General features: G+C 40.0%; 1 protein-coding gene across 4 annotated transcripts in view; it reads left to right on the forward strand.

Annotated features, from left to right (window-relative positions):
• The window catches only part of USP6NL (USP6 N-terminal like), a 122,725-nt gene that overhangs the window by 65,308 nt on the left and 31,956 nt on the right, over positions 1–25,461 (forward strand). For all 4 annotated transcript variants that reach the window (XM_071552825.1, XM_071552826.1, XM_071552822.1 and 1 more), the window contains 3 exons: positions 11,117–11,156; positions 15,636–15,716; positions 23,990–24,097. In XM_071552825.1, the coding sequence (XP_071408926.1) occupies positions 11,117–11,156; positions 15,636–15,716; positions 23,990–24,097 (229 nt within the window). The remainder of the gene's footprint in view (positions 1–11,116; positions 11,157–15,635; positions 15,717–23,989; positions 24,098–25,461) is intronic.

Raw genomic sequence — 25,461 nt, forward strand, 5'->3', positions numbered from 1 at the left:
ACATGCTCAATAAATGGCAGCTGGGGATGTGTGTGCAGTGTGGCAGATGCTCTTATGCTGATTTTAGGATATTTATCACTATGGGGAAGTTGGAAGTTTATTCTGCAAGGTTGCTTTTGGGATTTTTTTTTTATTCCTAGAGAATAAAAAGTTGTGCAATAGGAGTATTAGTGGTAGAAAATACAGATGTGGTCCCATTCATGAAACTGTCTTCAAAATCTGGGTTAGATTCTTGTGCTGCTCTTACAGTAGCTCTGTGCTGATTCTGATGGAATTGTACCAACTCACAGCAGCTGAGAATGTGACTCATACTCTTAGTCTTTATCCCCTGAGTCTATTAAAGCGGTGCTTGGAGAATACTTTGCTAATGATGGAGATTACCACGTTGCCAGAGGCGCTTTCCAAATAGCAGAATTCATTCACTCTTTTGCTGAGATGGAGACCTACCTGCTCTTCTCCATCAAACTTCACTCTTTATAAAAAGGCATTGCATTTTTAATACTCTGGTGCATTTCTGCAACATGCTCCAAAAATGAGCCAGAGGAGCAAAGAAGTGGAGAGCTCAGTCAAGGATTAGGAGAGACTCTATTAAATGAAGCTATTGATTTTTTTTTTATTTTTTTAACCATAACTTTTTAATAGAGAGTAGCATGATGAGCAACCAGTTATACTCTCTCTTATTCTGTTTCTTGGTAATTTATATGTAGCCTTGCTGGAAGATAGTCCTTGTGTCTAAAGTATTCTTTGTTTATGCCTTAATATTCTCTCTAACATGCTTGTCAAACCACATGTCCAAGAGCAGTAGCTCTTGCACAGCTGATTTGGGGAGGTACACACACGAGTTCCCTCCAGATAAGAGGTGTAAGGACTGGGCTCTGAGGGTTCTTGGCAGAAAAAGAAGTTATGCTGAGACTTTGAGTAATAAAAGTTAAAGAAAGAAGCATTTTAGCTGTAATTTGGTAATAAAAAAGCATTAAAAATAGGGATTTTATATAATTTTAATTTCAGGGTTTTAGTAGAAAAGTCATAGAATCATCAAGTTTGGAAAGGACCTTTAGGATCATCCAGTCCAGCCCAGCACCAGCACTGTGAGCCCTGAACCACTAAACCAGATCACCCAGCACCAGATCCAGATGCCCCTTAAACACCTCCAGGGGTGGAGCCTCCACCACCTTCCTTGGGTAACCTGTTCCAATGCCTGACCACCCTGAGTGAAAGATTTTTTTTAATATCTAATCTGAATCTGCTGTCTCAGCTTAAGGCCACTTCCATTTAGGGCCATTAAGTCTGCACATCAAAGCTTAAGAAAAGAGCACAGAGCTGCTGTGAGAGATGCTAAGCTGTTGTTCACAGTGACATGGAGCAATGATCCTGGATTTTCTAGGTACAGTTCATGTTGCCAAACCCATTAAGGGATGTGGTGGTCTGCTAGAAGAGCAATGAAATGTTTATTCTTAGCAGTTCAATTATACATGTAAATTTGGCTGCATTTTGTTTATTGTGGTTGTTCGGCAAGGACTTGCTGTTGTTCTCCTCACTTCTTCTCAGCTTTGTGAGACAGGGTCAGACCTGCCTCTCAGGAGAGCAGCCCAACTCTTCCCTCCCTTGGGAAGAAGTGTGCCAAGTTCAGCCTCTTCAGCTGACAAGGACAAATCTTTATTTAAAAAAAAAGTTCAGGTTTCAGGTATAGAGGAAACTTGTGTTTTTCTTCCCTGTCTTTGCCCTAAATATATGAATATGCCTCATTTTAACTGCAGAATTTTTCATATGGCATTATAAAGATTTACCATGAGAACTCCACGGGAGTCTTGTATTATGTGCCATGCATTTTGCCCTCTTAATATGTGATACACTTGTCTGGACTGATTCTTGCTCTGAAATACTCGTTGCTAATCATCATATTGAGGAACCACTTTAAAAAACCCCAACCACAAATTTCAGCTCTATTTAATGTTCTTTCCTTTTGCCTTAATGTACACTGAGAATGTTATCTTTATTTAAGGAGAGAAGTGGAAGTTTTCTTGGGTTAGTAACTGAGATTCCAATTGCTTTTTTTAGCCTCATCCTCCTGGCTTTGACAAACCTTTTTTTTTTTTTTTTTCCACAGGGAACTACTTTTAAAAGAATGTTTTAATTGCATTTCTGTATGACAAAGCCTGTTTTGAAAACACAGCAAACCCACTGTTTATTGATTATAGAATTGCTGATAAATTGAAATGAACCCCTTGGCTACTATGCAGTTGTGAAGTGATGGGGCTGAGTTTGAGACCAAGGTCAACAGGCAATTTTGTTTAAACATCACTGACAGGAGAGTACCTTGGACCTGCTGTAAAATTTACTTAGTCCTACCCATTCTGGGTGAATTTACAGCTTTGCTTCCACAATAGGCAGTGAACTTTGACCTCTGAATTTGTCTGCAGTTACAGCGGAGGTTGAGTTCTGCTCCTTCCCTTTGTGTTCATGCATTTGAACCTGTGTCCAAAAGCAGGAGATGTGCAAGGCAATTTGCTTCCTTAAATCGATGTCTTATTTTGCAACAACATGTGGTCAGAAAGGTTGCTTTAGAATGTGCTTTGGTTACTGTGGGGAACTTCTCAGTGCTTTTGCTGTTCACTTTTTCTCACACTTGCTACTCTAACAAGTATTTTTTGCCAGCCTGATGGTGGAAGTGGTTGTGTATTCAAAGCTGTTTCATGATAATTGTCCAAACCAGACCTAGCAAAGGGACTTTCTCTCTGAAGAGGCCACCTGTGAGCATCACACTCCTACAGGGTCGTGCAGTGTTTGCACATCCCTTGTGTTCTTGGTGGTAGAACTTCACCAGGAGGAGGAGGAAGTGCCTTATTCATTCCTGGTTTTGGTCGGTCATTGTTCAGGGCAGACTCACGTTAGAGCCTCATAAAGCAAAGGAGGCCATTTGAACCCAGAGTCACCTCATTTGGTGTGAGACCTGAAGTCACCTTGGGCCATGTGAAGAGAAGCCAACCCTCTGTAACAAGAAACCCACTCCTGGGGTGGTATTTATGGCCACAAGGGGGGGAGTAGTGGGATTTCAGGTGTGCCTTTCTCTGCCAGTTCTTGTTAATTTTGGCTTCCTTTGGGGAAAAAGCAGATTGGCCCATGTGCTGTGCTCTCATGGTTGCAATTCCTTTTTAATATCTACATCTCTAGAAGTTACCAATGAATTTTTCTGTAATTTGAACTGCAAACTTCAGTTAGTGTATAAAAGTATTTAAGATGTTCAGTTTTGTTCATCTTAGTCTAAGTTGGATTTTAAAGAACAACCTTAAAGTGTGTTTGGTTTATTTGCTTTTTTTTAGATTTTTTTTTCCCTTGTGTTATCATGGGGATCTAGTGTATGGTGGTTCTACTATTCTCCCTTCATTCAGATTCTTCCTGTGGAAGGAAGAAATTTTCAGTTATTTGCTCTAATTCAGAATGGTATGGACTTTTTCCCTCACTAAGACTGTGTCACAGTGGTACCCATTTCTTTAGCTATTCTTAAGACTAGAATTGAAATTTGAATTTTAAATCCATTCTTTCAGCTGAGTTAGCCCAGGCTGTCACTTGAACAATTCTCTGCAGATACTGAAGAAAGTGAGGTGAATGCAACTCTGCAGATTTGATAGCAAACACAAAAACAAGCTGCAGGAAAGTTCTGCCAACTAAGGACAAATAATATGTTTTTGTTAACAGCTGCTACTACTTCATTTGAGTAAAAGATCACCCACTGTGTAGTAGGAATTCATAAAGTACTTGCTTGTATGGAAAGAGCTATTAGGCAGCAGAACTGAAAAAAAGGATTGAATATGTTAATATGGTTTAATTTATACATTCATGAAGCTATACACGATGGTTTTGAGTTACTGCTTAAGCTCTAAAATGTAAGTATTTAGCATAATCATTATTACCACACACATTTCCCACTAAATTTAGCATTTATAGCAGATTAAAGTAACTGAATGTAGGGAATGGCCAGAGTGTGTGTCACTGGCAGAGATTTTTAGGGATGCTGAGAGAGATCTGGGGTGACAGTTTTGAGAAGTGCAAAAAGGTTCAACTCTCAACCCAGTGAAGGACCCACCAAAATGGGCTTTGAGACCACTGAAGGTGGTTTCATTAAAGAACCAAGTGTAGGTACATAAAGCTTTGAGCTTCAGCAGGGAACAAACACACATTGCTGGAACACTCCCAGCTCAGTCAGATTATGTTGAAATACGCTTTGCACAGCACAGGAATTTTAATGTGGATGGAGCTGCCAGCAAGCAATTCCTGGATCATCACTGATCTGTGGTGGAGGTGACCTGCACAGGGACTCCCCTCCAGTAGTGCCTGAAAGCAGCACAGATGTCCTTAAGGAGAAAATCCTACATCTTTTAGACATTACCAAATGTAAATTAGAAGCAAGGCAAAGAGGTTCATTTTTTTCATTTGTTTTTTAGACTCTTGAGAGTTTTAAGGTAGCTTAGACTAATTTTTATCTTAAAAAAACCCAAACCACTTGGTATTGATTCTGAGAAGATGCTTTAACCCCAGTGGTCATTTATGCACAGTTAAAGTGACATCAAAAATCTCTAGAAATGCTGACGTGCCTAATTAAGCAGATTATAGATTTTCTCAAAGGTTTTCTGATTCCAAGCTGAGATGACTTTAAAGTTTGCATATAGAACAAGTCTTTTACTAAAGACAGGAAAGCACATATTTTAGCATTTGGCAGTGAAAACACAGATATCTTTTTTTTTCCCATGAATTTCTTGAGCATTTTTCATATTGGCAGTAAAAGCTTTACAGAGAAATTTTCATCTTTACATCTTCTCCTAAGCAGCAAAATACTAAAATGTCACCATTTTGAGATTTAATTGAATGTGATCAATTTTTTTACTTTATTTTATCTTATTTCTGCATTACTTGAGGCTTCATTACTTTCTGGACAGGAGCTACATGTTCATGGCACTGTGCTGTGCATGTTGGCAGCTTCATCCACAGAATCCACAAATAATATTTGCAACTAAAACCTAGTCCCAAAATCACATGTGGTCCAGTCTTTTGCCAGCATTAAATTCTTTTTGCAGCATATTTCCTGATAATTATATTGTGGAATATCACATTGGCTGATCCCATATGTTAATTAATTGCTTTGGCTTGCTTTTGAATTTTAACAAAACTTCTGAAAGCTGTTTTTTAATCTGCTGCAGTCACCACCCCCACACTGTGCAGGGGTTGTTCAGTGAAAATTCAAAGTGGGTGATTGTAGTAGCAGAGCTCCAATTATTTTGAAAGAGAGACACAATCAAAATTCTGAATTATGTAAGTAATTGTGAAATGGAAAGCAGCAAGTGAGCCATAGAATTTTGTATGTGGAAAACAAATTTTCTTATTTTCTCCTTAATTCCAGAAATCTTTTCCCTGTACTGTTGTTTTGAAATGCCACTCTTGCCTTTAATTTCCTTTCAGAAGTTGGAACATTAAAGCCTTCATTCATAATTGGGATTCCTCTGAAAATGAACTTGTGTGGACTAAAGGATCTGAATTAACACCAAGCTGTGCTTTAGATTTGTGCTATGAACAGTAGAATTACTTAATCATTGGTCTAAAGAAGGACAAGGATTGGAATAATGTTTTATTTCTACTTAGAGTGGTTAATGAAGTTTTTTTACTTGACTTTAAAGAACAGTTTGCTTTGAGCCCAACTTTTGCCATGGTGCAAACATAAACCCAGTTGTTCCAGGTGACATTGTTGGTTCCTGTGAATTACACACTTGTCTTGTGTATCTTCTGTGAGATGATTGTGAAGCTTTTTTCAGCTACTTTAGAACAAAGGTCAGTGCATGTACTTAGAACAGGCTGTGTATATATGTATTTATATATATAAAGATGTGATTCTATTGCTGTAGGTATCCATAATATCATGTATTGCCCTGACAGCTTTACGTGCCATGGATCACGCACTGAAGGGGAGGCAGACCTAATAAAACACCTACTTAGTGTGTTTTATTGCTGTAGAATTGGTTTCCCAGTGTGAATATACTCTCTTTTTTGCCTATTAAAGCTATAGACTCCTACAACTCACTTCTGACAAATTACACAGCCTAAAACCTGCTCATTCTTGGGAAGATTTACTTTTTCCTAATACACCTGGGGACTGTAATGTTGCAATTTGTTACTCAGCAGTCTGAGTTTGATATTGTACAGCAAAACAACTCCATTTGTACTAAAGCTTTTTGTGTTCAGATACCTGTCAAGTGAGTTCTTCCCTTCTCATACCTTGCCTGTGCACGAATTTATTTAATGTTGCTTTTGAGTTCTATGTCTTACTAATGGTTTTGTGGATGTTTCACTCACAAATTTCTTAGTAGTGAAAGTTCCAAAATTATACAAATGACTGGGTTTTTTGTTTGGTTGATTTTTTAAAGAATTCCTTCTAAATAAGTTCTCTGGTTAGTAGCAAGTATGCTTTCCTCAGGGATTTAAACACTTAACAGTGCCTTACAAATGACAAACTGAATGCCCAGCATCTCTTTCTTCGTGATTAACTCAGTGAGATCATGAAGGGAAGTGTTCTGCAAGAAACCTTTCCCACAGTATATTTAATATGTGACACCAAATACGATTCCAAAATACTTTTAATTTAAAATGAAACTGTTTGCAGGGATACAAGGTGATGCTATTCCAGTGGGGAGTGCTTTGAGGAGAGCATGAGAAAATAATTGAGGAATATTTTAAGGAACAATTTTGCACAGGCACTGCAGCACAGGCTTCACGAGGATCCAAGATTTTAATAGTTATGTTATGCTGAGTTCAGTAATACAGGAATATTGAATTTGATTTTTAATTAAGAAGTGACTTGCATGTATTAAGTTTATTCCTGCAGATGTTTCAGGATAAAGGGCCTCAAAGTTCTTCTCAGAGTGCTCTGGCTAATTCTTCCTGGGGCAAGAACACAGGAAGCAGAGAGGGGTTTGAAGCAAGGGCTGTGTTTTGGAAAAAAAATATGAGAAATGAAAACACAGCTTACCAAGACATTTTGAACATAACAATTCTTTGGGCAATTAAACCTTGTAGTAAAGATTTTGAATCTTCTTGTGGTCAATTTTTGCCACTGGTGTTTTTTTTCCCAATAACAAATTGATTGTCAGGCTTTATCCAACTTGTAACTGTGAAGAATTGAATTGATCCTCTGGAATTTAGAGTTCTGGGATGATTGGTGTACCAAGGCTGCTGATTATTGTACTAAACATCTTCTGTCCTCAGCTGAAGCTGCAGAGGATAGAGGAGGCTTTACATTTCTTAAATTTAAGCCAAACTAGAAGCAGGAAAATGCTGTGATTTGAGCCTGCAGGGAACATACTTGGGATTTAAATCCAAGTGCAGGAAAAGAATAAATCTGATGAGTGACTGATATAAGAAAGCCTTTCCTTGTGTTTGTATTGAACAAATATATCAAAGTACTTTTTAAAGACCACTGATTTAAACTGCAGCAGTGAGTAGGTGACTGTAAACTTGTTAAGCCTTAGACTTCTCAATTTATTTAAACTACCCCTGTTACTTCAGGAAGTTAATTACAACACTGCTTAATGGTCAAACCCATAGGTCTGCATTTTTAATGTTCTGAAGTGACAGATACTTATTCATTTAAGATCATTATTTATTTTAAGTTACCTTGAAACATTCGTGAAAACCTGTGTTGTCCATTGTGGGGGATTTAAAGCTATAAAATCCATCCATCCCTTATAGTATAATAAAAAAATTGCATTTTCAATCAAGTCCTTGTATTTCGAAACAAAATCTTTTTTCTTGGAACTTAAAACCCTTCTCACCAGAAGGTGGGAACAGTCCAGAGTGAAAGATGGGAAGAAACTCTGGGATCAGCACCAGTGAGGACCGTGGGTGGAAGTCCTGAGCTCAGGCAAACCTTGTTCTTCCCTCCAGTTTTTGAGGAGCCTCCTCGTAGAATGCCCAGCATGCACTTCCTGGAGTTGGTCTTGCAGTGTTTGCAGCTCCCACAGCTTTAGGCAAGATCTCCAGCCCTTTCTCCCAGTGCTGTAGCTCCGGAGCTGCCTGGCGGTGTCGGAGCCCTGGGCTGCAGTTGGGATGCAGGGTGGGCACAGACCAGGGCTGGGGATTCCTGGCTCATTCAACAGGTGACCTTACCTAGTCTGGATTTTTCTTTAGTGTGGACAGTAGAGTGTTAAGATTTCATTTCTGCTAAGGGAGACCTTGGTTCCATGAGTTCAGTTAAAAGCATCCCTGTGACTCCTCTTGGATATCCAGGATTGTGTGGTTCCCGGCTAATTATGTTAATCAGTTCTGTTTTCTCTGTATCCCCACAAGGAATATTACTTGAGCTATTGAAGGAAAGCAGTCATCTTGGAGCAGGATATGGCTATTTTATGTTAATATTGTTTACTACTCAACATTATTGTTTGGTGAAGTATAAAAACCATGATAAAATGCAAGTTCAAAGAGACTGGAGATGGTGGGAGAAGATTCATCATTAAGAGAAATAGTGAAGGTATAACCATTTGATGGGTTAGGCTGGGGAAAGAAGGGGAAGATTCATCATTACAAAGAAAAACTAGAAGGTACAATAAAATAATATTGATTAATAGGCATTCATTGATTTTGTGTCTGATCCCACCTAATAATAAAAACCCCCAAACTTGTAAGGTTCTTCTGCACAGAAAACACATACACTAAGTGGAAAAGCATTTATTTAAAATACTTCTAGAGGCTTGAGAGAGTTTTTGTGCCCACTCTGCCTTTCCCTCAGTCCCTGCAGGGTTGATTTGAATATGTAGCTGTGTGAGCACGTGGGTGTAGTTGGTGCCATCTCCTTAATTGAGAGGAAGATCTCCAGGAACTCTCACATTCCAGCCCAGTGAGTTCCTGGGCTGACTGCCTGTGGCTCAGCAGCATCTTGGGGAATAAAAATTCCTGCGGAATTCCAGTGGGGAGGTGTGGAATTAGGGCATAGCTGTGCAGCTCAAGTAATAACGAGGAATGTGAGCATGAATGTGCAACTGGGTTGGCTCAGGGAGGGAGCAGTGTCTGCTCCCAGGGCAAAGGAGCCGCCTTGCCCCGCTCGGGGTGTTTGGCCATGCCTGGCTTTGCACATCGATGGCAACTTGCAAAATCGGTAATAAATCACTGTGGTTCATTCTAATTTAGTGAAAACTACGGTTGGATTAATCTTCCATGTGCTCAGCGTCCGTGCTGGAGCTGCCAGTGTAAGATGAGCTGTCAGGTGGTGCCAGCCCAGCAGAGGAGCTGCTGTGCCGGGTGTGAGCCCGCAGGGATGCGGAGCTGTCACATCCCTGCCCTGCACTCTGGGGCAGCACTGCAGGAGAAAGGGTTAGTTGTGTGCCCAGCTGGGACCTGGCAGGGCACTGAGGCTGCTGCAGGGTGGGCAGGGCCTGGGACTGTCACTGAACAATTGGAAATTTTAAGTGGTGTGGAAAGGCTTAGAAATCTTTGTGCATCAAACCAAACGACAACCACTTCAAGCAGATTGTATTAAATTGGATTTTTTCTTTCTCTTTGCTTTTTTCCCTCCACCTCAAATAAGCTAGATTTTTAGGTGATATTTGGCATACAAAGGGCCTGCTTTAGTTATTTGATTTAGTTACATGACAATGTGCACAGTACTTTAATTTTGTAACATTTATAACTTGAGCTAGCACTGAATAAGGGCTGTTTATGGTGTATTAAATGTTAATCAAGAGGTTTGTTTGATTTTTATGTTGTTCACCCAGAAAACTTTCAGATACTTAGAAAGTGCTTCTAATTTAATGGGTTGTGCTTTTTGCAATGCTGCTCAAAAAGAACACTCTTTTGGTTTTAAAATTGGCTCTGGGCTCTGTGCTGGAAACTTTGACTTGTGTGTGTGGTCTCTGAAAAGGTGTTGATTTGAGCAAGCTTTGCTATTAGATGAAGTAATTCAAATGTATTTCTGCATTCACACAGAGCTTCTGAATCTGAAATGACACCTTTAAAATGAAATAAATGAGATTGAATAAAATCCAAGGATTTTGCATCAGACTGTGCTTACACTGACTGCAGCAGCAACTCCTTCTGTGGCTTTCCCCACTGTTTTTGTGGCCCTTGCACAGATTTGATACAGGTCTGAAGTACTGGGGTTTAATGGCCTTGCTATGGCAGGCTGCAGTGATGTGGGTAGGAGTGTTTTTCCATAATATCAAGACTCAGTGGGAATTTTTAAAAATATTTCACTGGTTCCTGCTTGTTAGTCCTTTTCACACATGGTTTTGATGGGTGTGTTATTTTTCTGACCTCTAAAGCAGGAGAAGGGGAGTGTTGCTTCTCACAGATGAGCTGCTGTGTTTTCAGAAGCTGCACAGGAAGGCTCACTTGGCATCAAAGTGGTCCAGTTACTTTTGATATGAAAAACACAAATCTCTTTGATAAGAAAAACAGAGCCCTCAGAATGAAACTGAAGTTAATAAAATATCTGAAGATGGATCTGTTCAAAGGTTTCTTTTCAAGCTTTCAATTCCTAAACTGCCTCTTTATACTTAGGCTAAGAAGCAAAAAGATTTTAATTTTTAGTATTCATTAGATACCTAATCACAAATCTGATTTTTATTCTTTTTGCCATGTCCTTCTTGTTACTGAGAGTGAATTCTGTAGAGTTTAGAGAAAAATGTAAGTTAACTGTCCTAAATCAAGAAAAGTCTCAATGCCTTTCCTAGACCACAGTAGTAAAGGAGAAAATTCTTTCTTTTTGTTGGTATTTCACCTAACAATGGTATGATCAAATGAATAAAACAAAATAAAAATCACTTGTGTCTCAGTTCAGTAATACAGCACAGGGTGCTTTTACAGAAGAAAAAATAAGTTCTTGACTTTTCTTAAGCTATGCAACTATTTTGATTTAGAATCCTGGTTCTGTACTTAAAATATTATGAGTTTGACTGTGTTTAAAAAATAAATTCCAAGAGGTTTTGTGTGTCATTATCTTAGTTCTTCACAGTTCAGAATTCTTGTTTGCTTGTTACTGTAAATTGCTGCTGTAAAAGATGATTTGTAAGAATTATACAGAAATTATTTTTGTGCCAAGATTAACCAAGACTAATATGAACTCTGTCTTTGTTTTCAGTCCAGAGGAGCTTCCTGTCCATGATGCAGTGATAGAAAAGGTAAGTCCACTGCCTTCCAGGGCTTTTTTTACTAGGAAATAAATGTTTACAAATTTACAGCTTTTAAAAATACAAATCAATGTGCAGTGAGTTGGTGAAGCATTTTAGTGATTTGCATTCCCAGAACATGCCCCAAGCACCGTGAGCACTGTCATCCCTGAGGCCACGAGAACTCACCCCCAGGTCCCTTGGGGTCCCTCATCCTTCCATGGCTCCTGTTGGAGGGGCAGGACTTCTCCTCGCCCATTGTATGGCCCAGGAAAGGAGATGGGGCCACTCCTGAGCTCACACCTGGCTCTGCCCTGAGAGAGGGAGGGCTGTGCCTGTGCCAGGGGCTCCCTCAGCAGTGCCAAGGGAGGATTAAGAGGGAGGTGGTGCTCTGATGCCAGGGGGTGTGCATTGCTGTCCCCTGAGGAGCGTGGGGGGCTTTGCTGGTTTGGGCAGTGGTGACAAATTTCCTGATTTCCTGTCCTATCTGCCACTGGCACGTGGGGACCTCCCTTGTAGTGCTGAGTTGCCGAGCTGGGTGTGTTCTGGACATGCAGGTCCTGTTGGTAGCTGGTGCAGGTCCTAGTCCAGAAATCCTCCTGCTGCTGCTGCTGCTGGAGGGCACTGGGAGAGGAGTTGGACAGCTGATGTGCTGGGAATGTGGAAAGCAATAAAAATAATGGGGAACTGAATTGCTACTTGTCTGGGCCCAGTTACTACTGGGGTTTCCCCTTGGTCGGTCAGGCTTGTTGTTATCTCCAAGATTAAATAAGATCCTTCTTGTTTGTCCATATTGATAATCCATAAAATCAGAAAACTCAAGATATTTAAAGCTGTATTTTTAAGTTACCCCTCTTGGCTGCACAGATCAGTAGAGTACATGGAAAAGGGATGGAATGACTTGTTCCAAGGCAGCTCAGCTCCTTCAGTGTTAAGAGCAAAAGTGCTTCTGAAAATGAATTCTTTCATTATTTAATTATTTTAAGCTTCAGTTATATCCTGAAGCTAGTAAGAGATGCTTTCTGTAAAAGAATGGAACTTGAGTCCCTTTTGTTTTGTGTTGGTTCATGTGTGTATCTGCATACACAGCCTGAAATAGTTGCTTTTTCCTGCCGTATTTCATTACATTTAATAACACAGTTGAGGGTATGTATAATTTCATTTCCATCTGAAGGGCACAGCGGGAGGTGAGTCTTTGAGCATAAATATCAGGCAGCTTGCAATTGCTGTGGTAGATGTGTTTTGAAGCTCTGATGCACTGTGGCTTTGTAGTTAGGCTTAAATTATTGGGGGAAAATCAATGTCTTGGGTCTCATTCCAGTTTTGTATTTGTGCTGTCTGGGACGTGTCAGCACAGAAACTGTATTTATTGAGCCAATGTTAAATTGCAGATCCAGTGTCTTTTTATAACCATCCACCGATGCTCCTGCATTAAACTGGTTACACTCCTGATGGTATCCTGACCTCTGCTGGTCTGAGGTTTATCTGCCTCCTGTCAGCAGAGTTTGAATCTTTAGTTTTCAGGGTACCATTTGTAGGATAATGAATGTGTCCTGTTAATGCAGGCTAAGACTAAAAGCTTTCCTTACAGCACCTTTCAAAGTCACTTGCTTGGCAGAACACTTTATGCTTTCTTTTTGCCATACTTCTGAATTTCAAAAAATTTTCACAGACTCACAGGCTATTCTGAGTTGGAAGGGACCCACAAGGATCGTCGAGTCGAGCTCTCAAGTCAATGGCCCACATAGGGGATTGAACCCATGACCTTGGCATTATTACAACCAAGTTTTAACCAACTGAGCTCATCTCAGCTAATTTCCTAAGCCATGTTTTCATTTCATTTGCAACTTAAGTAAAGGGGTTGATATTCTGGTAAATTTTGATTCTCTGGTCTTCATATAAAAAAAAATGCCCAAACCCCCATCTGAGGCTGGGGTTTCTGTGTGTGTATTTGTGTGTGTATTTTGGGTCATAATACCTTTAGTAATTATTACTGTGAATGTTGAGTAGTTTTGATGCTTCATTACCTTGCTGCACATTTGGTAACTTAAATGCATCAAATAATTTCCCTACATTTTGAACTACTTAACCTTGAGAGGAATCATCCAGCACTTCTGAGGTAAAACTGGGGGAGGAGGGATTTTCTGGAGGAGGAAAGGAGGCAGAGAACTGACCTCAGGAAATCTGGAGTGTGTGTCTCACTCTAGTTTTGAAGGTCTGTGAAATATTTTGTAAAATATTTTCAGTTTCTTATGTTTTGTCTTTGGGTTATTTGATTATAAATTCTCTGGTGAGCAGTTCAGCAGGTTCTGGTTTTGTCTGAGGCTCCTGCTCTCCAGGAAGGTGCAGTGCTGCACACAAGATGGATGCTTGCCAACTTCATTCCATGCTTTTTTTGCTTTCACTGGTGCGTCATTTACTGACTGGAGAATAAGAAACCCCCTCTGCTTCAATTAGGGATTCTCTTATTCTCAGTAGCAAAAATGCTTCCAGGTGTAAAATGTACTCAAAAGACAGATAAATGGAATTTTTTTTCTATTTTTTTTTGTGACAACTACATGGAACTTGCCTGAAAGAGCAGGAGCATCCTCATCATCCCTGTGCTGTGCACTGAGCTGCCTCAGATCTGTCTGTGTTGTACCTGTTAGACATGAAAGGGAACATAATCCAGGCTGGGAAAGAAATAGCTAAAAATTTTCAACAACTGAACACAGAAATAATTGCTATTTTGACTACAGTAGCATCACTTGAGAAGGGGGATGAATTGACACAGAGACATGAAAGCTTGAACAAACATGCAATTGAAGTGAGCTCCTGGCTCAAAAGACCAAAAGTCTTGAAAGAAGATCAAACATACAAACAAAAAGACTGTGAGAGCAGTAGAGTTTTATTTTTCTTACCAATTATCTGAACAACCTGTTGAGGGCAGAGACCTTTCCTGACTTCCTGTTATTCCTGCAACCTAAACTATGCCTGGAGAACATCTGCTGTAAAAGATGTTAAAAATGCTGATTTCTTAAAGGGGTTGCAGGTGTGAAGGACAATCAGGAACAGTGAAACTCAAGAAATCTGGGAAGTTGTAGTTTTTCTACCCTTCCTCTCTAGCATAACTCTTAAGAAATATCTTTAAAATTTTTTTTAAAAGGCAAGTGTTTTAAATATTACCCCATACAGCCAGAACCTGAACAGGAATGTGGATTGCAGCATGAATAGTTGGATAAATTAAGGTTGAAAGAGTAGAGGCACTTTTTTCCCCCCTAACTATAATTTTCTTATATTTGTGTCAGGCTTACATCAGTTAAATTCAAACAAAAAATAAGTTGGTTTTGGTTTTTAAGTTATTTCCAGGACAGTTCATGGACAGAGTCATGGTTGGGGTGGACACAAATGGTCATCTGGTTGTGGTTCTGCCCGTGCAATGCTTTGGGCTCTTGAATCAAAGAAGTTCTTTGCCCATTTGTTGTGTTGATAGCCAAGAAAGAAGGCACAAATTCTGATGGGTAAAAGTTAGAAATAAAATTTGGATTCTATGGAGATAATAAGTAATGATTTTCTTTTATAATTTCCCCCAACATTTCAGATGCAATTTGACTTTATAAATACTTAATGAAAGTGTTAATAAATTTTCAGTATCCTGCAGAGCTTTAAAATTAAACTTTTACATTGTTACCAGATTGAATCACTACCCATATGAATATCCTTCCTGTCTTTATTAAGCCCTGGATTTGAAGTTGGAGGTAGGGGGAGCTGTCCTTTAAAATAAAATTAAATATTTGTTTATGTTCACCTTTGAAGAGAAAGCAATAGCCACACACAGACATTCTTCTGCTTTAACCTCCCCAGTGTGGATCCTCTGCTCCAAAGCATTATGAAAGAGTTGGAATAGTGTCATTAAAAAATGTAAAAACACAGAGTTAACTATTAACTTTGTAACATAATCAGAGACTCTGCAAAATGTAAAACTGGGCTGTAAATATAATACTTATTCCCACTTCGGCTCCTGCACTGTTGCTCTTGTGTGCTTTTGTTTTTGTTCTTGTATTTTGTGCCTTTTTAACTTTGTGCCTTTTAAAAGGGGGTGGTTTGTGTGATCAGTGACAAGTGTTTAGGGCAAGGCTGGGTAAAGATCATTTCAGAGGCAACTGACTTTTTAAGTGGTTCAGCAGGAATTATTTGCCTGAAAACCTACTGAGTATAAAAACAAATTGAAGGCTTTCTTACTTGTCAGAAATGTGTAGAGAAGAAACGTTATATATTTGTACTTAAATTCCTCTTAGAAAATACAATTCTTCCACAGTGCTGAAAATAAGGCTTTGTGCTTGTTTTTGGTTGGCTATTTTCAGTGAACTGATGTTACTCTTTGCTGGTTTTAGATGACTGGATAAAAAGTTGATGATGCTTTGTTAAATTTTTTCTCGATACTTTTAGAAAAGCAAATAATTTAGAATGTTTTCTTTTTGAAAATATTGAAAATCTCTAATTCCTTTTCAGCAAAAGCACCTTGAAATTGAAAGAACTACAAAATGGCTTAAGATGCTGAAAAGCTGGGAAAAATACAAGAATAGTGAAAAGGTAAAGTTCTGCATGTTTCTGTTGTTGGCTGTCACTTCTCAATGGATGTGCACCCCGGAATTAGAATATCTGAAAAAACCCAAACCCCACATTGAAAGAAAAAGGCTTTTTTATTCTTCCAAAAAGCAAAATGCATAACAGCCCAATAGTAATAATTAATAACAACCCAACAAAATTGGTGGTCAAATGCAAGGAATTCTGTTCATGTCTGCAAAACAGTCTGTGGAGAGAGTGGATTATGTCAGGTGTGCCATTAAACACTTGGTACTTTTACTTGCTTTAAAAGCTGGGCAGGGACCTTCATGTGCATAGTTTATTTGCTGCACTTGTAGTTGGGGTAAGCTGAAAACTTTGGAGAAATTTCAGCTGGGAAAACACTTGGCTGGAGAGGCTGCATTCCCAGCACTGTGTTCTGGGGAGGTTTTCATAGCTGGTCTTGTGGCTGTTGGGTGGATAATGCACAGAATTTGAGGTTCCCTCTTCTCCTCAGTAGGAATTAAAACTTGCATTTTGTGTTGGGGATTCTGTGTGGATTTTGTGATGCTGCTGATCCATCTGTATTTGCTGAGGACTTGAGCACACCAGTTACCCATCCCAGGTTACTGCCACATCACTGGCCTGCAGTGTTACTTACTCCCTTCTGCTTTTGTGAATTATCTGTGCAAAGTTGAAAGCTTTAAAGGGAGAGATTGAGACCAGAACACTTGTTAGCCTGAGGAGCAGGGAGCTGAGATACTGCGAGTCACGTCGAGGGAGGAATTCCCTCGGCACAGCTCACTGTGTTTGTGATACTGGTGCCTGTGTCCTGCACTTTGCTTCTGATAGAAACCAAAGCCAGTGGTTGATGTTTTTCAGGGTATAGCTAAGAAGCTAGAAGGTTCATTTTCTTAAAATATGGCACGAATGCATGACAAATAATGAATTACTTCCAAAGTTTTTCTTATACTCCTACTTTCTGTCCTGTCATCATCTCTGAGAGGAGAAGCTGGAGCTCATAACACTTGTGGCTTTGTTTCTTTACTCTGGCAGAAAGGTGATTTGAAGATCAAGTACGTTCCCAAGTTAAAGGGATGACAAAAAAATAAATCTATGTAACAGCCAGTTTGTTTGCAAAGAGGATATTAACTATGACCTTTCAGGTTCCACAATAAGAGCTGCAGCAATAGTTGTGCTCTTTAGCCATTGGTGGCGTCGGTCCATGATGCACTGACTGAGCTAAACAACCCTCTCCACCAGGCATGCAGAAGGTACAGCAGATCAGCTGAGCAGAAAGAGTTTCAGTTCATGTAACAAATTACAGGCTGAACTATAAATAGTGGCAGGAATAATTCAATATGTTCATGAAAGGATGAACTTTGCTTGAGGCTAGGAAAAATTTTCACTCATTGTTGAGCTTTAGTGGAGCACATGAGACTTAAAAATAACAATGGTGTTCTCCTTATTCTTTCTCACATCTTATGTGGTAAGTAAACCAAAACATACAGGATGAAGAATCAAGGGCAGCCTCCTCCCAGGCAGTGGAAAGCCTGACATTATTTGTCACTGCTTTTATGAAAATCCTGGCCATGTTCTCAGGGCTTTGCAAAACTCACACTCTAAGACAGTTTTTATCTGGAAGTGTGTTGGGAGAGTGCACCAGCTTTCCGTGCTCCCATTCTTGAAGCACAGAAGCAAGAACAGTTCCTGACTCTCCTTTCTGTCTTCACTTGATGGATAAAGTGGTTAATGTTAGAGGAACAAATGGCTAAAGACAATGAACAGCCTGTGTGTTAAAAGGCTCACTTCACCTGACACTGCCATGGTTCCTGTGCAGTCAGGCTGCTCCTGTGTCTCGGTTTGAGGGGAAAAACCAAAATGTTTTACCCACAAGCAGGGGAGGGGCCTCCTCCACAATAATCACACCACTCTTTATCAAATTTAAGAAAAGGAATTTTAATACAAGAAGGATAACTGCTATATATATATATATATATATGTAAACAGACTAGTGCAACCCACTTCCCCAACACCATAAGAGGAAAAAAAAAACAACAACAACAAAACCCAGCAGGTTTTCCTCCGGGAGAAAAGGTTATACTTAAGTGTCCTTGTCACAGCCCGCTGGCTGCAGAGTGAGTTTCAGTCCTTCTCCAGCGAAACAGACGAGCAGTGGGCTTTCAGATGGACTCAGTCTCTTTCCCCTGTGTTCCCCGTCCAAGAAGCAGACAGGTACGAGCAACCAGCAGCAAATCCAAGGCAGGTGGCAGCACGGCAGGAAAAAGTAATCCGAAGTAGGCAGCGGCAAGACAGCCAGGGAAAACCCCAGCAGTAACCAGCAGGGCAGCCTGCCTCCTTGGAGCCCCCACTCCCCCGTTCCGCCGAGCCAAGACTGAGGAGAATATCCAAAAAAAAAACCAAAAGAGACAAACCTGCCCCCACCCCAGCGATCACAGTTAACTACTTCTTTTGTTAACCGCTGGCCTGGGCAGTTAAGTGGCAGGGGAGAGAATTTACATAATAATCCCAAACTACAACATCCTGAAATCTGTGTTCTTTAGAAACAGCACTGAGGGGAACATTACAGCAACAACAGCAGCAGTGATGTTGTAGGATTATAGAGTATAATGGTAACAGTGATGGCTTGGTTTTGAAAATGGCATATTTGAGACATGCTTGTGGTCTTAGAGAACAAGGGAGGCTCAGGGAAGGTGATGGCTCCAGGGATACAGCAGGTGTGTACAAGGTACAGGGCTTCACACAGCCCATTTGTAATGAGCCTTCATAATGTACAGCTGAGAGTTTTGCCTCGAGGGAGTCTATTCATACTGTACATATACTGCAAATGAACCCATATATTTGATTACATTATGCCAAACTGTCATATACTTAATTGCAAAATATAGTTTTGATCTAATACTCTTGCAGAGCTGCCTATAGGCTGCTTCCCTATTTTTTTCTGTCATAACTTCACAAGAAAAATTAATGAGAAAACATTAACACACTGATGTGGATTTGTGTGTGCACGTGATATGGTTCCATTTACATCTTGCCCTGATCTTTATTGCAGAAGAGTATCTCAAGAAAGAGATGAGGGCTCTGGAAACTTCACACTGTTTGATCATGGCCACACCTGTAGTAGGAGCTTTGCTTGATGACCTTGCTGTCCCTGGCCAGATTTAATTCTGTCAGGGCTTCAGTTTTCCTGCCCTGCTCCCTGGCTGCTCGCACAGTCTCTGTGTTCCTCCCAGGCAGCCTGTCCTTGCTTGCCCCCACACCCCACAGGTTTCCTTCTTCTGTTGGAGATTATCCATGTTCTTCTTACTCATTCACAGAGGCCTCCTGGTGCTTTTGCCTCGCTTCCTCTTTGTGTGTAAAACTCCTTGATTCCTGTGTGATTATTCAGGCGTCTTTCCAGTGAACTTGTCATGATTCCTGCAGACACCAGTCTCTGAAGTGTGTAACTGCCCTTGTGTCTTTGCATGATTGATATTTGTCAAACAAAGCTTTCATCTCCCCATCAGTCACTTCATATGCAGGAAGTGTCACAGAGCAGCAAAATTTGTGTTTGTGTGGTCTTTCTCTAGCTTGTGCTTTTATTTCCTATTTGTATTCTACTGCTTAGTAGTCTGGGGTACAATCAACCACCCACAGATAGTAAATCCTTCCTGGCTTAGTATGATCATAAGTTTCAGGAAAGATTAAATAAAACTGTTATATGTTGTATTCCCATTTGAGTATTTCCACCGAAGTATTTCTGTCTTTCCCTGTCTGCCTTCATCTATCTGTGATTGAAGTTGCCTAAATTGAGAGGGAAAGGAAGAAGAGAAACAATCAGGGTAGCTGCCATTTCCAGCTGTTCTGGCACTATCACAGAGGATAATAATCAAGTCTCCACTTCGTTTGGAGTCTGAACACAGAGCCTTAATGAAGAACTCTCTTTGCATTGCTGGGATTTTTTGAATGAGGTGGAGCAACGCTTGTATTTGCAGTCTTTCTTCCTTTCATGCAACCCACAGAAGCTGAAGAACCTGTAAAGGCAGCAGGCTTTATAAATATATTTTCTTTTCATTATAAATATGCTTTCTCGCGAGGCTTCAGATTTTAATTCCTGTGCTTTTCATCACTGATTCTTTTTGAGGTGGCAGAGTCCCTCTGCTGCTTGTGCAGCTCTTCCTGGCACAGCTGAGAAAGTTTTATTTTCAGGAAAACCATTTTTACATCTTGCAGGAGCAGTGATGACACTTCACCACTCAGGCTGGTGCTGTGTGACAGTGGCCTTTTTTCTTGGCCAGGAGCCACTTGGGTTTATGAGCTGGAAAGGTTGGGGCAAGGGAAGGAAGGGAAGGTTGTATGTTATCCAGGTTTCTTTGCATGGAGGCAACATTAGATGTTGGAAATTATGACTTCATTATTTGAGATAGTAGCTAATTTGGAGTATTGCAAATTTGAGAGGTTTTTTTTCTTTTTGCAAGTTTACGGGTCTGATTTCTTTTTGCATGAGAAGCTCCTTTTGAGTTCCCCAGTGACAAAACCTCATCCAGTGTCCATTTGTCCTATCTACTTCAGGATCAACAATATTAGATGATTGCAAGAGTTTGACAATTGTACTTGGCTGAATATCAGCTTAGATGTGATACAGAACTTGAACTTGTATTTTTATGTATTCTGTATTTAAATAGTTACATGTCAAGCATGACTTTCTGTATGTCCTGTGCTGATGGAAGCATCCCAGATCCCATATCCCCAGGCTTTGAATGATGCCTGCTTTCATAGATGTACATTTTTATCTGAACTCTGAGTTTATAAACTTGTTTGGTTTTGAGCTATTATTATACAAAAGACTTCATTTTAAAATATTTGTTGGAGATTGACTCATTATTTCTTCTCATGAGATGCAGAAAAATAAGCAGCTTCCTGAATTTTCTACTTTCTAATTTAATTATTAATTCAGAGAAGAGTATATTAAGGTTCTGCAAGTATATGTACCCAACCAGTATTTCTTAACAGATTTTCAACCTTGTATTACATAAGGAAATAAAAGACAGCAGAGGGCACTAGTATGGTGCTTATGGTAAAGAGATGCAGTTAGCTAATAATTAGTTTGCTCATTTATATTTTGGTGACAGAATGGTTATAAGAAATGAATTTTGCTGTGAATTGTGTGGGGTTCCCCCCCCCCCCCCTCCCCAGCTCCCCAAGATGCAGCACAGCAGTGTTATTTTCATAAAACTGCAGTATCAGAAAGGATCACAGAAAGATGGAGGCTGGAAGGGTTCCTTGGAGGTTCCTGGTCCAGCCCCTGCTCAAGCAGGTCTCCTACAGCAGCTGCCCAGGACAATGTCCTGGTGGCTTTTGAGTGTCTCCAAGGAAGGAGGTTCCACAGCCTCTATGGGTGACCTGTGCCAGTGCTTGGCTGCCCTCAGTGAAAAAGTTTTTCCTGATGTTCAGGGGGAATCTCCTGTTTCAGTTTGTGCCCATTGCTCTGGTCCTGTCACTGGCACCACTGAACAGGGCCTGGCTCTGTCGTCTCTGCACTCTCCCTTCAGATGTTTATACTCATTGATAAGATCCTTCTGAGCTTTTTCTTTTCCAGCCTAGACAGTCCCAGCTCTCAGCCTTTCCTCACAGCAGGGGTGAGCAAGTCTCTTCATCTGCATAGCCTGTTGTAATATGTCCATGTCTGTCTTGTACTGGTGAGTCCAGAATTGAACACAGTGCTCCAGGTGTGGCCTCACCACTGCTGAGGAGAGGGAAAGGATCCCCTCCCTCGACCTGCTGGGAACACCTTTTGTCTCACACAGCCCAAGATACCCTTAGTCCTCTTTGCTTCAAGGGCACTGTGCTGGCTCCTCTTCAATCTGATGTCCACCAGGCCCCACAGGTCCTTCTCTGCCAAGCTGCTTTCCAGTGCAATGGCCCCCAACATATTGTGGTGCCTGGGGTTGTTCAGTGGAGCCTGTGCCATGAAAGGGTCTGTTCTTGAGTGGCTTTTGTCTCTCCTGTGTCTGATAGAGAGTGAAAGTCTTTGGCCTTGTGTTCTCTAAGTGTAGGCAGGATCTAGTAATGACTTGGGATGACAGAGCTTTTTCTCTGCCTGAATAAAAGAATAGTCGGAATAGCAGAGTCAGCTGAATACAGATCTAAAATGGTTTGCAAGAAGCTGTGAATGTTATTTGGGTTTATTGTGTCAGGTAGTGCAGTAATTCAGAACTTTGCTATTGAAAATGTTTGCTTTCCTCCTGTGTTTTTTTGGCTTTTCTGTAGTGGGCCAATGAAACTCCTGGTGTTTCTGTCCTTTCCACTCTTTTTAGTTACATGTGCCAACTCACTTTGGAAACTTTTCTGTAAAAATAACTTCCAGTTCTCCATCTCAGTTTTTACTTACTGCTTCAAGGACATCTCCAGAGTTTGGCTGTTTCAATCTGGGCACCACAGAAGATGGGAAAGCTGTAAATGCCAGGGACTTCTCTGAAACTGGTGGTTCTTCTCCTTCAGTTTTATCTCCCCAAAACCCCTGGAACAAGCCCACACTTGGAATGATGTGAATTATTTTGATTCTATTTGGATAAGAAGCTATTATTAAAAATGCTTATTTCTGGCCTTTGATATCTACCTGACCTTCCCCCAAAAGGTTAATTTACAACAACAGGAGTCCTGAGAATTTATTCTTCAGCCAGTTCTCTTCACTAACAAACTTTTGTTCTTGAAGACATTTGAAAAGAAGTTTCAAAATCAAAGTAAACTGATGGACGTGTCTGTTGTGAGGGTACTCTGTTGCTGTTCCGTGGGTCTGAGGAACAGAACTGCCTGTCACTGGGACAGAGCACTGCATTTGCTTTTGTTTGGCTTTCATAAGACTGAATTTTCTCTCACAGGCAGTTACCCTTGTGTCTGGGTTGACACACACTGAAATTCTCAGTGTGACCTGAGGTCTGGATATCCATCTGTAGAGGAGCTGCTTTGTAGCTCTGTGTTGTTCTTTATCCTTACAGAAGGAACTGTACTGACAAAGCTGTGCTAACACTACAAGTGTTGCTGCTTTAGAGTCTTAGTATTAAAGCAGCAAAGTTTTCTTTATAAACCACAACATTTTTTTATGGGCAGCCTCCAGGATTGCTGTTGTATCTTACACAAGTTTAAGATGTTCATTTGAAAAAGGAAAAAGGGAAAAAAAAGTCATAACCTTACTCATGCAAGAGTTATGGATTCTAAAATCCAGACACAAATCCTTGCTGGCATTAAAGACACCTTTAAAGATGTGATATATCCCAAACAGCAGGAGGTTTGCAAATTTACTGTAACGAGGGGTTCATTAATTTTCCAAAAGTGGAGATGTGAGATACGTGAAAAGAAAAACGATCCTGTCTTTGAGGAGGACATTTCTTTTTAAATATTTCTTACATTGCAAACATAACTTCTATAAAAATGTTCAAAGGAAGTGACAACTTTTTCAACTGGAATTTTTAAGGTCTAACTTTCATTGTAGGATAAATGCAAAGAATAAATTGTTTGGAGAGTGTTGTGTGTGCTTTGTTCTCTTTTAAACCTAATTGTCTCCCTATGTAATAGTTAAAATACTGATAAAAACATAACTTCAGCAAGGTTTTTTTTTGTCAGAGTTCTCTTTTTTTATTTTCCTTTTTGTAGATGTCTCCTGAAAGATAACATTTTTATGTGTTTTTTATGTGGTTTTTCTGAAAATGCTTTAATATGCCTTTAGAAAACTGATGATTAGTTTAGAAAGACAGTCTGAGATCTGTTAGCTTTAGGAATGCCAAAATCTGAGGGTTTTTTTCAGTTTGTTTCACGGCATAGGTACATTTCAGCACACATTGCAGTTTTACAGGCATTCCACATGAATTCTGCTTTTGGTTTCTCACTGGTAATCTTTTAAGCTTTGTGATATTGCTGCTTGCCTTTCACCATTTGTATTTATAGATTGTAATTACAGTGAGTTATTTCTGGCTTACCCTGAAATACTGAATTGCTAAGAATGTTTTGTGGGAGGGGGTATAAATTGCAAAATTTGCTCAGCAAAGGTGGTACATTTTGGATGGCCCTTCCTACATGCAAAAGTCCTGGTCTGTGAGTTGCCCCTCACAGGTTTGGCCTTGTGGCCCCATTTTGTCCCTGTCCCTAAAAGACACTGGAACACTTTGCTCCCAGCAGGTCATCCTTTGGCTGGGACAGTTGATGCAATTGCTTTTTTCTCTTTACCATGTTGTACATTGTTGTTCCTTCTGTTCAGGGCATTGTGGATTGTGCTGCATTTATATTTTCTTTTCTTTTCCCAGTTTCATAGGAGAATCTATAAAGGGATCCCCCTACAGTTCAGAGGACAAGTCTGGTCTTTACTACTTGATGTCCCTAAAATGAAAGAAGAAATGAAAGACTTGTACAATGTGAGTTTATAGAATTTCCACTTAATTAAAAAAATCAGATACTGAAACTACAGGCTTTATGAAGCTTTTGTTGTTATGTGACTTTAAAAAATAAATTGGAAATACATTGCACTCTACTGCTTGTTTTAGCTAGGAAGAAGGCTATGTATTGAAAAGCACTTTTCCATCTTACTGTTTCTGTAATTCATGGAATTAATTTGAACTTCCTTCCATTTCTTTCTCCATCCTCAAATATTTGCAAAAGCCCTTCTAAAATTAAAGCAAAATAAAGTAAGAAAAATCCCCTTTCCAGGTAAGAAGGCAAAAGCCTTGGAAACTACAGCTCTTTGCAAAATGTCTAGTAAGGAAGTACCTTGTTAGCTGAATATCAGTGGAGAAATTCCAGTATTTTGGAGGGATAGTGCCTTAATCTTGGAAAATACAGACCAAGCTGGCTGTCTTTGTGCCATCTCCTCTCCAGGTGGAGCTTGAGCTGTCCTTTCTAAAGCACTGCCTGGTTACTTCATTGTATTCTCAGGTGCAGCTGGTTCAGGATGTGACCCCACCAAATTTCACAGGCACAAATCCATCACTTCACTGAATCTCCCACTTGGAATATAAGGAAAAGATCTGTGTTACCCCTGAGTGCTCCTCCTCACCCTGAGCAGCAGTTGAAGCAAACTCTGAATTGCTGTGGTCACGTTCCTCTAAATGTGTTCCTGCTAACTCTCTGTGTGGCTGTGAATGTTCTGCTGCCATCAGAGCTGAACCTCAGACCCCAGAGTGAAGAGTGAAGGTTCATGGGCAGGCTCTTCAGTCAGGCAGAAGGGGAATCTAATCCTTAAAAGTCTGTCTTTTCCTCTCTGCTCAAGGATTATGGAACTTGCCTAACAGAAAGGCAATTCAGGATTCTAGAGTGTTTAGTTTTTTCCTCACAGGAATTTTAATGTTCAGTGCCTTTTAAAGGAATGATGTCCCGAGTTTCAAGGAAATCCATTGCTGGTTTGAGTTTGATATTTTCCAATAGCACTTTTTTGGAGCTGAGAGTTTGGGTCTGAGTAAATGAGAAATCTTGTATGGTCATGAAAGATCGATGTTGACATTGATGTTATCTAAACTTCAGTGTCTGTGATCTTCCTCTTAAATTATTTATTGCTCTTTAGTCTGACAGGTTGCTTTCTCTGACTATTACCTTTTATTTTAACTTCCCAAGTAAGACTAGTGGGAGATCCAAAAGGGATAAAGCAGAGTTAATGCTGAATAATTTTTTTGTGGGAAAGAATGCTGAGTAAAACTAGAAGTATTTAAAAATAGGTTAATTAATCTTCAGAAATGATTGCCATCTAATTCTTAATGCAAAACAAAGAAGTGTCTGTAGTTCAGAT

This window comes from Pithys albifrons, chromosome 3 (assembly GCF_047495875.1).
Source record: "Pithys albifrons albifrons isolate INPA30051 chromosome 3, PitAlb_v1, whole genome shotgun sequence".
Taxonomy (NCBI): domain Eukaryota; kingdom Metazoa; phylum Chordata; class Aves; order Passeriformes; family Thamnophilidae; genus Pithys; species Pithys albifrons.